This window comes from Gorilla gorilla, chromosome 5 (assembly GCF_029281585.2).
Source record: "Gorilla gorilla gorilla isolate KB3781 chromosome 5, NHGRI_mGorGor1-v2.1_pri, whole genome shotgun sequence".
NCBI classification, from domain to species: domain Eukaryota; kingdom Metazoa; phylum Chordata; class Mammalia; order Primates; family Hominidae; genus Gorilla; species Gorilla gorilla.
The window spans coordinates 159,599,476-159,611,482 of record NC_073229.2 but is presented as its reverse complement, the minus strand read 5'-3'; the positions used below and the strand labels follow the sequence as shown (position 1 = coordinate 159,611,482).

The window sequence follows — 12,007 nt, the reverse complement described above, 5'->3', positions numbered from 1 at the left end:
GGAAGAATTGTTCCCTTGTATGGTGTTGGGAAACCTTGTTAACTATGAGTTAACTGAAAAATACAGTCCGTTTACATATATATCTTAGGTCACTCACCTAAATCAAATTCTCATTTACCAAGGAGTTAAATATGAAAATCCAGATCTTTTTAAAAACTAGGGAAATACACTTGCAATTATTTCTCAAATGAATGAAAACATACTAATTTTAAAAGCACTGGAAAATCCTCTCCCAAAATATTAATAGATTATTGACATAGAATTTTAAATTTCTCTGTTTAAAAATATAAGGATGTGTATATTTGTGTGTATATACAAAACATACAAACACACACATATATGTGCAACAAACACCAGCCTGGGGAAATGTTTACATAAAATGTATTAAAGAAACAGCCCTTTTAACATGCAAAAAATTAAACAGTAAAGAAAAATAGTAAATCTTTAACAAAGAAATGAGTAAAAGAAATAAACTGTTCTTCTAAAAGGAGGAGATAGAAATGTTTCATAGGCATATTTTAAAAGTTCTATCTCACTACTCATAAGAAAAGTACCAATAAACCAGGTATTTCCCATAAAATTGGAAAATAGATCATGAAAATGATGAGGAGGAAGATGCTTTGTTAAAGGTAGTGTAGCATTCTGTTAGTGAAAATTCCTAGAAAATTTTTCTCGAAGATAAATGGTCAAATGTAGTAAGAAGCCTAAGCATCCTGAGAAATATCTTTGACCATACTTCTAGTAGAATTAAGTGGAAGTCCTTTTATTAGAATTACTTTGAGCTCCTTGAAGACAGGGGCTGTGCACCCTTGTTCATTGTTTTATTCTTACCTTCTTTAATAAATGTTATCCCTTTTCTTGCTTCCTTGATAGATATCTTGATTAGTTTTAAACTATACAAGGAACTACATTGAGACAGCTTTAGTTCTGACTATGCTCTCTTCCTCTCTTCTTTTCTTTATAAAGTTAGAGACTTGAAGGTGTACCAGGATGCAGATTACATTCCATCTCTGGGTTTAGATTTAACCTAAACCCAGAATAAACGTAGGAATATAGAAAAATATATATATTTCTTAGTTAACTTTTAGAATATATAACTATACATTAATAAATTTATTTCAATATTGCAGTTCTTTGTATTTTAACATTTTTAATATAATCAAATAATGCATGCTGTTCCAGATTTTAAAAGGAAGTCTGAATAGATACATTGAGCTTTAAAGATGAAGAGAAACATATTTCTTCACCAGGAAAAAAAAGAAAATGTGTTCCTTGCCTAAAAACTTGCATGGCAAAGTAACTTCATCTACAGGCGTAAAAACAACTCACCAACAGATTTATAAAAACAAGTTTCCTACAGTCTATCCGTCTTTATTCTGTAAAACTTAACATCCTGGAATCACCTAAGTCTTGTAGCTTTTTTCTAATTTCATTTTATATACCTGTCATCCTCAGATAAATGAAAGGATGTAAGAACTAAAGAAAGTAGATGTAAAGGAAAAATAAAATCTGAGATTTTTTTTTTTTTTTGAGACGGAATCTCACTCTGTCGCCCAGGCTAGAGTACAGTGGCACGATCTCAGCTCACTGCAAGCTGTGCTTCCTGGGTTCATGCCATTCTCCTGCCTCAGCCTCCCGAGTAGCTGGGACCACAGGCGCCCGCCACCACGCCCGGCTAATTTTTTTTTGTATTTTTAGTAGGCTTTTTGTATTTTTATTAGAGACGGGGTTTCACCGCGTTAGCCAGGATGGTCTCGATCTCCTGACCTTGTGATCCGCCCACCTCGGCCTCCCAAAGTGCTGGGATTACAGGCATGAGCCACTGTGCCCGGCAGAAAAATGTTTTTTAAGAAATGAAATCAAACACAAGAGAGAAGCAAATTGATAATTTATTATAAAAAAATTTACTTTGAATTATTACTTTATTTAGCTTTTAGCATATCTTTTCTTTTTAAAATTATTTAGAGAATATGTCTGCTTTGGTATTGAGGTAGATAGAAGCTGCCTTTGGAAATGAAAGTTTTGCTTTGGTTTTTAAAAACCATTATTTTTCCTTTGTTGAGAGAATTCACTGCATTTATTTTTCTGATGCTATCTGCAATGTATTTTCTTTCAGAATGTACATAGTATGTATGGGAATAAAAACAAAGTGTCGTCTTTATTCACATGGTAGCCTCATTCTATATTTTGCAAACATTTAGGTTGACTGAATTCCCACCTTTTTTCATTATGCCTTTTCTCTTGTTTCTTGCCATTTATTTCAGTAGACCCCAAATTCCTTTTTTTATTTATTTTTTATTACAATAGACATGTTTTTCTAATAAATTATGGTACAGGTTTAGGGTGTAATTTTTGTGGGGTATGTGTGAGTGAATTGCATAATAAATTCAGTTCAGCAGGTATATAATAGGTGTTTAGGCATTAATGAGTAAAAGTTACAAAAAATAGATAATTGTCGGTTATTGGGAGCATTACCATTTAGTCATAATATAAATCACTTAATTATTTCATAATTAGCATACTTGACTGCATGTTGCTGCCACAGCAATACCTAACAGCATTCTGCAACCCAGGTAAGACTTCATGGGTATCTTGAGAGCATTGGTAAATCTCATTCTAAGTTTTCAGATCCAGAAATTTGATTTTATCAGTGCATCCAGGGTTGCTCAGAATCTGTAGTATCTATTAAGATTAATCAATCTTACAAAAAGTTGATTAATAAATGAGAATCCATGAAAATACACCTTATAATATAATAAAAGGTAGACCATTCTGGCAGCCTGAACACTCAAGATCTCGTCCTGTCTAAATTTAACCTGAAGCCCAGGCTAATGATCACAGAGTTGATTGCTAAGTAGAGCCATAGGAGTATGGATTGAATGGGTTTGAAAATGTTTTATGCCAATTTTGAAAAAAGATTAATTTTCTCTACCCCACAGGAGATACCACCGTATATATTGATTAATGATAACTAACATCTGTTTAATTATTAGTAATAATTGATATATTTCTGGCACTGTGCTAAAGGCTTTACATTTTATTGTATTTAATTCTGAAACCATCCTATAGGGTTGAGTATTATTCCCATTTTCCAGAAGAGGATTTTGAGGCTTACAGAGATCAAGCCACATAACCAAGATCACACAAGTAGTAAGCACTGGAGCTGGGATTCAGCCCAGGTAGTTGGAGTCCCATGTCCACAGTCAGTTTAACTGTCTCCTTTTAGTGACTGAATTACTGATATGCTTTAGATACAGTATCTGGCTCTTAGAAATTTATAGATAAAAAAATTAATAGGTATTCCAGATTTTGAGCAACTGTGGATACACTGATAAAATCAAATTTCTGGATCTAAAAACTTAGAATGAGATATACTGATGTTCTCAAGGTACTGTCCACCTGTGAGGTCTTACCTAGGTTGCAGAATGCTTTTAGGTATTGCTGTGGCAGCAACATGCAGTCAAGTATGCTGATAAATAATTAAATGATTTATATTATGACTATGGTAATACTCCCAATAACTGAGAACTATCTATTTTTTTTCAGTTCTTTTTTTTTCTAAACTCCATGTTGATTATGACCATTTTTCACTAGCACTGTACTAGGCTGATGCTATATGCTGGCTAACTCCTAATTGGACTGGACTTGAGTATTTTTTTTTCTTTTTCTTTTTCTTTTTTTTTTTTTTTTTTTTTTTTTTTTGAGTTGGAGTCTCACTCTGTCGCCCAGGCTGGAGTGCAGTGGCGCAATCTTGGCTCACTACAGCCTCCACCTCCCGGATTCAAGTGATTCTCCTGCCTCAGCCTCCCAAGTAGCTGGGACTACAGGTGCACGCCACAACGCCTAGCTGATTTTTGTATTTTTAGTAGAGATGGGGTTTCACCACGTTGGCCCAGGATGGTCTCGATCTCTTGACCTCGTGATCTGCCTGCCTCGGCCTCCCAAAGTGCTGGGATTACAAGGCGTGAGCCACCGTACCCGGCCAGACTTGAGTATTTTTACTCTCTCCTTAGCAGCAGATTTTCAAATTGTCCATAATACATCGACTTTTACTAGTTTCTCTTTCAAAATGATCTTTTCTTGGCCTTGTACCATGAATTGTACAGAGTTCCTTTCTGTAGCTCTTTCAATAATAGTCATATATTTTATCATTTAGTAGTATTTACTATTTAATATTAGATTTCATCTGATACAAATAATATGGGAATGATAGTTATGGCTATTATTATTTATAGAGATAATTATATATTGCATTTAACTCAGCATGTGTCTTTTACACCTGTTAGTGTTCTAGTATAGAATTTTATTATTCTATTGATTGAAGAGCAAGTTTTTCTTGAGGCAGATAACCTGTGAGCCCTCGGGAGTTTCACAGTGCCATTTGTTTGGGCAAGTTAGATTTACCTTGAACATGTCATTAAGTCTCTTTCATTGGAAACAATGCAGAGTGACAACGGCAGGATAATGGATAAAGAAACTTCCAAATGCTGATTTAGGTTATTAGAAGATAAACATCTGAGTGTTTTGAAGACAGTCAATATTTAATGAAATTATGAATACTTCCTTATTTTACTGTATTTCTTTTAGGAGGTGATACGGTCCTGTGCTGCAAAAGTAAGTACTTTTTATTACCAGGAAGATAACTTTAAAGGTATAAGTGATGCTCCGAAGAACTGGAATGCACCATTCATAGAGTTTGGAACCTTTATAAAAGTTAATCTGATGTGTACTTTCATTATTGGAGCTCAGCTTTATCAAAGAATTACAATACTGGAACCTGATAATTTAGTAAGGGTGATCATTTAGCAAGTAGCTTCACATTTTTAAAGATTTAAGAATACTAAGTGATGGAGATACTTTCAGTAAAGGATCAACAAGGTCATGTCATTCTCTGAGAAAAATTTTATATGATATTTAATTTGTATAAGACACCGGTCAATATAGTTCCAGTAGGTATATGCTGAGTAAACTGTATAAGCATTGAAATGCATGCAAACTGTACATAAATGATTTATTGTACTGATAATGCTCTTCTTCATTTATAAGTCTTTCACATTTCTTTTCTCATTTAACTATACTGTATAATAATCCTGAGAGATGGATTAGATATAATTGTTATTCCAATTTTAGAAAGGAGGAGACTGAAGTTTATTCAGGTTGAGTGATTTGCCCAAGGTCCCAAGTTAGTCTAAAAATGGTAGTGTACAAAAAGGCTCTCGATTAGTAAACAATTTCAACTAAATTGTATCTTATATGCTTTCAACACAGCAGCTTTCCTCTTTTACAAGCAAGGTTATTTTATGTGTAACTTTTAATTTAGGTGTTGGGAAAATAAGGAGTTGGAATGGCAACATGAGTTCATCCTTCCCTCTTCTGTCCACTCCCAAAATTCAGTTGAATAATTAGACGTCTATTCATTTAACAAATATAATTATATATCACAAAGAGAAGGTAAAACATCCAGAAGGAAAGAATTAGAATGTTAGTATATTTAGAGACTGCTTCATATAATGTCAGTGCAATGGAATTTTTTTTTTTTAATTCAGTGGGCACCTACTACCATTTGGTAGTAGGCACTTGGAATGCAATAGGCTATTGTCTCTTTCCTGATGGGGCATGTTAGGGAGGGAGGAACGTGTCAGAAAATACAAGACTTACCCCATCACTGAGCTGTCCAGCATCAGTCACAGAACCCATCACTTTTATACCTAATTATCACAAGTCAACAGGATATGGAATATAGACAAGGGGAAGGAAGACGAGGGGGGAAAAGAGAACAAGCTATATTCTGACTTGTACTGCAGATGTTCAGGAAACGTTCCTGATAGCAATGATTGGTGTAATGATTGTAGCTCCAAGATTACTAAACCTTCTGAAGTACTCATTGTGTATAAAATCGGAGGCAAAAATACAATTTATTTTCTGACTAGCAATTCAAAGCTATTTCTCTTTATTTAACAAATGTACTGCATACTCTTCTTTTGGAATGCTGTCTGAATGTCCAGAGAATAAAGTGTCCTGCACAGATTGAGCAAGGCTTTATGGAGAACAGCCTCTACTAATCTGGAAACTCCCCAAGGGTGAAGGATCATGCCATTCATCTTCATATCCCTAGTATTTAATAAAGGTAGAATAAATACTCATTGAAAAAATGATTAATTTGGAAATGAATTAGTGTCTGGAAAAATTAACCTTACTAGTATCTTCAGTTATTCTTTTTTTATAATAGTTTTATTGAGCTATAATTTATATACCGTAATGTCCACTCTTTTAAAATATACAGTTCACTGGTTTTTACCATATTCACAAAGTTTTGCAACCATCCCTACTATCTGATTTTAGAGTTTTTCATCACCCCTGAATGAAGCCCCATATTTCTTAGCAGTCATTCCCAATTCCTACACATACACACTCCAAATACAAACTCTTGGAACATACCCCAAATTCCTGGCAGCCATTAATATACTTTATAGATTTGGCTAATCTGAACATTTCATATAAATGGAGTCAGATGGTATGTAGTCATTTATAACTGACTTCTTTTACTCAAAATAACGTTTTCAGGATTCCTCTATTTGTAACATATATCAGTGAACAACACAGGGATTAGGGGGACCAACCACCTGTGCAGTCAAAAATTAATGTATAACTTTTGACTCCCCCAAAAAATAAGTACTCATCGCCTGCTGTTGACTGGAAGCCTTACTGATAATGTAAACAGTTAATTAACACATATTTTATGTGTTATGTGTATTATATACTATATTCTTAAAGTAAGCCAGAGAACAGAAAATGTTATTAAGAAAATTAAAAGGAAGAGGATGTACATTTACTGTTCATTAAGCAGAATGAATCATCATAGAGGTCTTCCTTTGTCTTCACATTGAATAGCCTGAGGAGGAAAATGAGGGTTTGGTCTTGCTATTTCACTGGGGGCAGAGGCAGAAGAGGTGGAGAAGTGGGTAGGGGAGGCAGGAGAGGCAGGCACACTTGGTGTAACTTACTGAAAAAAAATCCACCTATAGGTGGACCTGCACAGTTCAAACTCATGTTGTTCAAGGGTCAACTACACTACTTTTTATTGCCAAATAAGATTTCATTGTATGAATAGGTTACATATTGTTATATTTGATCAGTTTATGAACATTTGGGTTGTTTCTACTTTTTAGCTATTAAGATAATACTCCTACCAACATTGTGTGTATAAGTTTTGGTGTGGATATATATTCTCATTTCTATGGGATATGTATCTAGGAGTGGAACTGTTGGGTAATATGGTAACTATGTTTGACACTTTGAAGAACTCCCAAAACATTTTCCAGAGCAAGTGAACCATTTTCGAATTCCACCAGCAGTGTACGAATGAGGTTCCAGTTTCTTCTCATCCTCACCAACACTTGTATTCTCTTCTTTATAGCCATCCTAGTGGGTGAAAAGTGGTTATATCATAGTGATTTTGATTTGTGTTTTCTTTATGACTAATGATGTTGAGCATTTTTTATGTGCCATTTGTACTTTTTTTTCTGGAGAAATGTCTGTTTAAATATTTCACCTGGTTTTAAAATTTGGATTTTTTGTCTTTTTATTGTTTACTTTTAAGTTCTTTATATATTGTAGATACAAGTGTCTTATGAGTTAGATGATTTGCAAATATTTTATCCTATTTTGTGGATTGTCTTTTCACTTTCTTAATGATGTCTTTTGAAACAAAAAGGTTTTTTTATGAGGTTCAGTTTATTTTTTCTTTTGTCACTTGTGCTTTTTGTGTTGTAATAAAAAACCATTTTCTAGCCTTGTGTCACAAAGATTTACTCCTATGTTTTCTTCTTAAGATTTTTATAGTTTTAAATCTTACATTCAGGTCTGTGATTATTTTGCATTAATTTTTGTATATGGTATGATGGATAGGTCCACTTTCATTCTATTGCATGAGGCTATCCAGTTGTCTCAGCACTACTTACTGAAAAGAGTGCTTTGCCCTTTGACTGGTGTTGGCACCCTTGTCAAAAGTCTTTAATCTTAACAACAGAGTGTATTTATGCAGTTTATCATCTATTAGATCTAGGATAATAAATTTTTCCCAAGTGTCCGTTACATAAGTTTTTGCCCTTCTACAGTTTTTTTATATTGTTGAAGGCTCACCTGTTTTTTCCATTAGCATTCTTTAAGCAAGTATTTATTGAGTATCTACCAAGTATTTTTCTAAGTGCTTGGAATGTAGTAGTGAACAAGAACAAGAACCTTTTATTGTAGAGAGACACATAATCTTAAAAGGAAACAAATAAGGTAGTTTCAGATAATAAGTGATGTGAAGAAAATAAAATAGGTTCATGGGACAAAGAACGACTGGGAGGGGAAGCTACTCTCAAGAGGATGGTCATAGAAGGCCTTGCTGAGAGAAACACTTAACAAGGAGCTAGTCATGTCCTGCAAAAACCCTCATCTAGGAAGAAAACTGGCATGCTCAAAGAGCAGAAAGAAGACCACTTTGCTTAAGTAGTGTAGTGAGCAAGCAAGGGGAAACAATTGTAAACCAAAAAGTATCTGAGACAGGTCTCAATCAATTTAGAAGTTTATTTTGCTGAGGTTAAGGATAGGACCCAGAAGAAAAAACAAGAATCACAGACACAGTCTGTGGGTCTGCCTTTCTCCAAAGATGATTTTGGGGGCTTCAGTATTTAAAGGGAAAAAAACAGGCTGGAGGAGAAAAGAAGGGTATGGTCACATTACTGAATCCTGAAGTTGCAAGAGAAAAGGTGCATGTAGGGGGATAGTCAATTATGTATTCATCTCACATTCAGTAAATTGACACTTTTCAAAAGATAAGGTGAACATGAAAGCTACCTGCGGAGATATTTAACCTTTTATCTGTAGCTATCTGCTTATGAATAAAAAGAAAAGGAACTCTTTGAATGACTCAGCTTTCAGCTTAATTTTTTTCTTTTTGGCATTAGATTATAAATTACCTCAGGGAGGAATAACACACACACTCTTTTTCTGTCTCTTTAAATTTTACATAATACTGCTTTCGCTTCTAATCTTTATGTATCTGTCCCTCCACACACCTCTGTAAGCTTCTTGAAGCCAGGAAACTTCATCTTTTTTTTTTTTTGAAGTATTACATCACTACCCTAGATGAATATAAATTCAGACAAGTTGAAGTTTATTGAGTTATGTTTAGTGGAAGAGTGCTGTAAAGGTAAAGTGGTAATGTATATTGTAGTCGAATCCACCTCGGAACATATTATTCACTGAAAACATTTTTTTAAAGGTTGAGAAAATAGAGAATCCAGAGAAAATTTTTTTTAATTTTTCTGTTTAAAACGTATATTTGGATATTTTTGAGATTTGAGTAGAATAGTGTTTTTCAATTATTTGGAAAGGTTTTTTTTAAAAAATAATTTTTAAAAACATAATTATTTTTTCGTGGCATTCCAAAACTGGATAACTGCAAATTAAGATGAGAACTTACAAACACAAAAAGGAAACAACAGACACTGAGGTCTACTTGAGGATGAAGGGTGGGAGGAGAGAGAGGAGCAGAAAAGGTAACTATTGGAGACTGGACTTAATACCTGTGTGATGTAATAATCCATACAAGTCCCTGTGACACGAGTTTACCTGTGCAAGCTTCACATGCACCCCTGGACCTAAAAGAAAAGTTTTTTAAAAAAGATTTATTATTTTGGCACTATTTGGAAGACTGGCTTAACTGGAAGAGTAGTACAAACTATAGTAATCTATATGTGGAGCGTGGTGAGCAATCTAGTATGAGTCCCAGCTTTCTGGCCTTGGCAAGTAGGTGGAGAATGATGGCTTTCCCTAAGAAAGTAAACAGTGGGGCAAAGGTTAGTTTAGTTTTGAACTTAATGATCAGGAGATGTATTTTAGATTTAAGAAACATCAGCATTAGAAGGCAGGTGAATTGATGAAAACAAATGTTTCTTCCCAGTGTAATTATGTGATGTGAAGGAAGAAGAGGAGCTCAGCGGATCTAACAAATAGCACTGATGAGGAATGGCTGGACATAGCAGGATAACCAAGAGAAGATGGCTCCCCAGAAACAAAGATAGAAGGATAGAGGCATAAGTGAATCTGCTGAATTTGATCATTTGAAGTCCAGGGTTACCATAAGTCCAATTTAGTTTTATCATGGAGACAAGCTTTGTTGTACCCGGTTGAAGACTGAAGGATTCAGATGTATGGATTGCAGTTGTGTGCTGTTTTTCAAGGAGTTTAGCTTTTAACGAAGCTTAAGGAAGTAATGGAATCAGAGGGAGAGTTTTAGTTGGTTTGTTTCCTCTTTGTTTTTGTACTAAAATAGAAGGGTCTATGCTTCTAACCTGCAGGGAAATAGCCAGTAGGAATTTGAAAGTAGAATTTTTCGTTTTGAAGCAGGGTCTTCCCTGTCATTCAAGCTGAGTGCAGTAGCATCATCACAGCTCAATGCAGCCTCGACCTTCTGGACTTAAGCAGTTCTCCTGCCTCAGCCTCCTGGGTAGCTGAGACCACAGGTGTGCACTGCCACGCCCAGCTAATTTTTTATTTTTTTGTAGAGATGAGGTCTCACTGTGTTGCCCAGGCTGGTCTTGAACTCTTGGACTCAAGTGATCCTCCTGCCTCAGCCTCCCAAATTGCTGGGATTATAAGCATTAGTCGTTGGGCCTGGCCTGAAAGTAGAATTTGGAAGAGCTTTAAGGATAACCCTAAGGGGACTGAGGGATGAATCTTGAACAGAATGCTCCTCTTCCTCTAACCCTAGAAGTAAAGACATAAGGATAGGTGGGAGAGGTCCATTCTTTCATAAGTTTGGAAATGAGAAGTTCAGGGGTTCAAGACCAAATTTTCTCTGTGAAGCAAGGCAGTGAACTAAGAGAGAAAAGGAGGTAAAGGTTTTGAGAAAACCAAGATGCATTGAGGTAAATTGCTTTACCCTAAGGAATATTGCTGGATAATTGGTTTAAGCCAGGACTAGACCTTAATTTTGAAATTGACATGAAAGTGTCGTATCAGTAATCTGTGAACCACCAGTCCTTGGTACCTATCAGAGGGTCAAAAATCACGATTAAATATAACCAAAAAACTTTATAGTGACTGATTCAAATTTGAATACTGGTTTTAGCTAATGGAGTAGTAATGAACTGGTTTGGGGGTAAGATTTTTCTGGTATCTTATTGCTGTAGAAATTTTTCTTTAACAGTTACAGTGTTTTCTTCCAAATCCTTCACTTCTCTGTCCTGGCTTGTAAAGAAAACATCTGAGGACTGAGGGGTCATATTTGAATTGCTCTTTATAATACCATAGGCTACTCATTGCTTAGACTTTACTAAGCTAGAAATCACAAGAGCATAAGCTACTCTTAAAATTTATATTATGAGAATGTAAAAGATACCTGACTTCAAATATCTTGAACCTCACTTTGGCTCAAGTTTTCTGTTTAACTTTTTCTTTAATACTGGTATTTTAATTTTTACAACAGATACATGATTTGCAAAAAAAAAACAAAAAAAACATCCTGGGTATTATTGGTTTCTTTTTTTCTAATGCCACCAGAACTGCCATCAGATTAAAATATTATCTGCATTATTGTTCATATTAGTGGAAAAATATGACAGCTGTCTGGGAGAGAGAGATGAATTTGTGAACTTTTAAGTATACAGACAGCATTAACATTCTTTCGGTTATAATTTAAAACCAACTTGAGATATCATCACAGCTTGAAACTTCATAAACAATTCTTCAGGTAAATGTAGCGTGTTATCTAAAATTAGCTAAAAGGGTAGACTTGTAAGTATACATGGAAATGAGTACTATATATCTCCCAAAGGTTTTAAATTTTAACTAATCACTAAAAGAGAAACTAATTGTCAGCTTGCTTAATATTGTGCATTCAATTTCATGTTCAGAGCAGCAAGTTTTTTAACATGAAAATTAACCCCCGTCTAGAGAATTAGTATTTGCATATTTTGCTTGTCTGCTTATACCCTAAAAGAGTAGGCAAAACAGT

The 12,007-nt window shown here is 34.7% G+C and overlaps 1 protein-coding gene across 19 annotated transcripts in view; it reads left to right on the top strand.

Moving 5' to 3' along the window:
• AHI1 (Abelson helper integration site 1) overlaps positions 1–12,007 on the top strand; it is a 215,308-nt gene that overhangs the window by 87,945 nt on the left and 115,356 nt on the right. For 18 of the 19 annotated variants that reach the window (XR_010134375.1, XM_055391068.1, XM_031012265.2 and 15 more), the window contains one exon: positions 4,588–4,614. The exons of the other annotated variant lie outside the window; for it this stretch is intronic. Coding sequence is in view for 17 of the 18 variants with exons in the window: in XM_055391068.1 (XP_055247043.1) it covers positions 4,588–4,614 (27 nt within the window). In the remaining variant the exon portion in view is untranslated. The remainder of the gene's footprint in view (positions 1–4,587; positions 4,615–12,007) is intronic. 19 annotated transcript variants of the gene reach the window in all.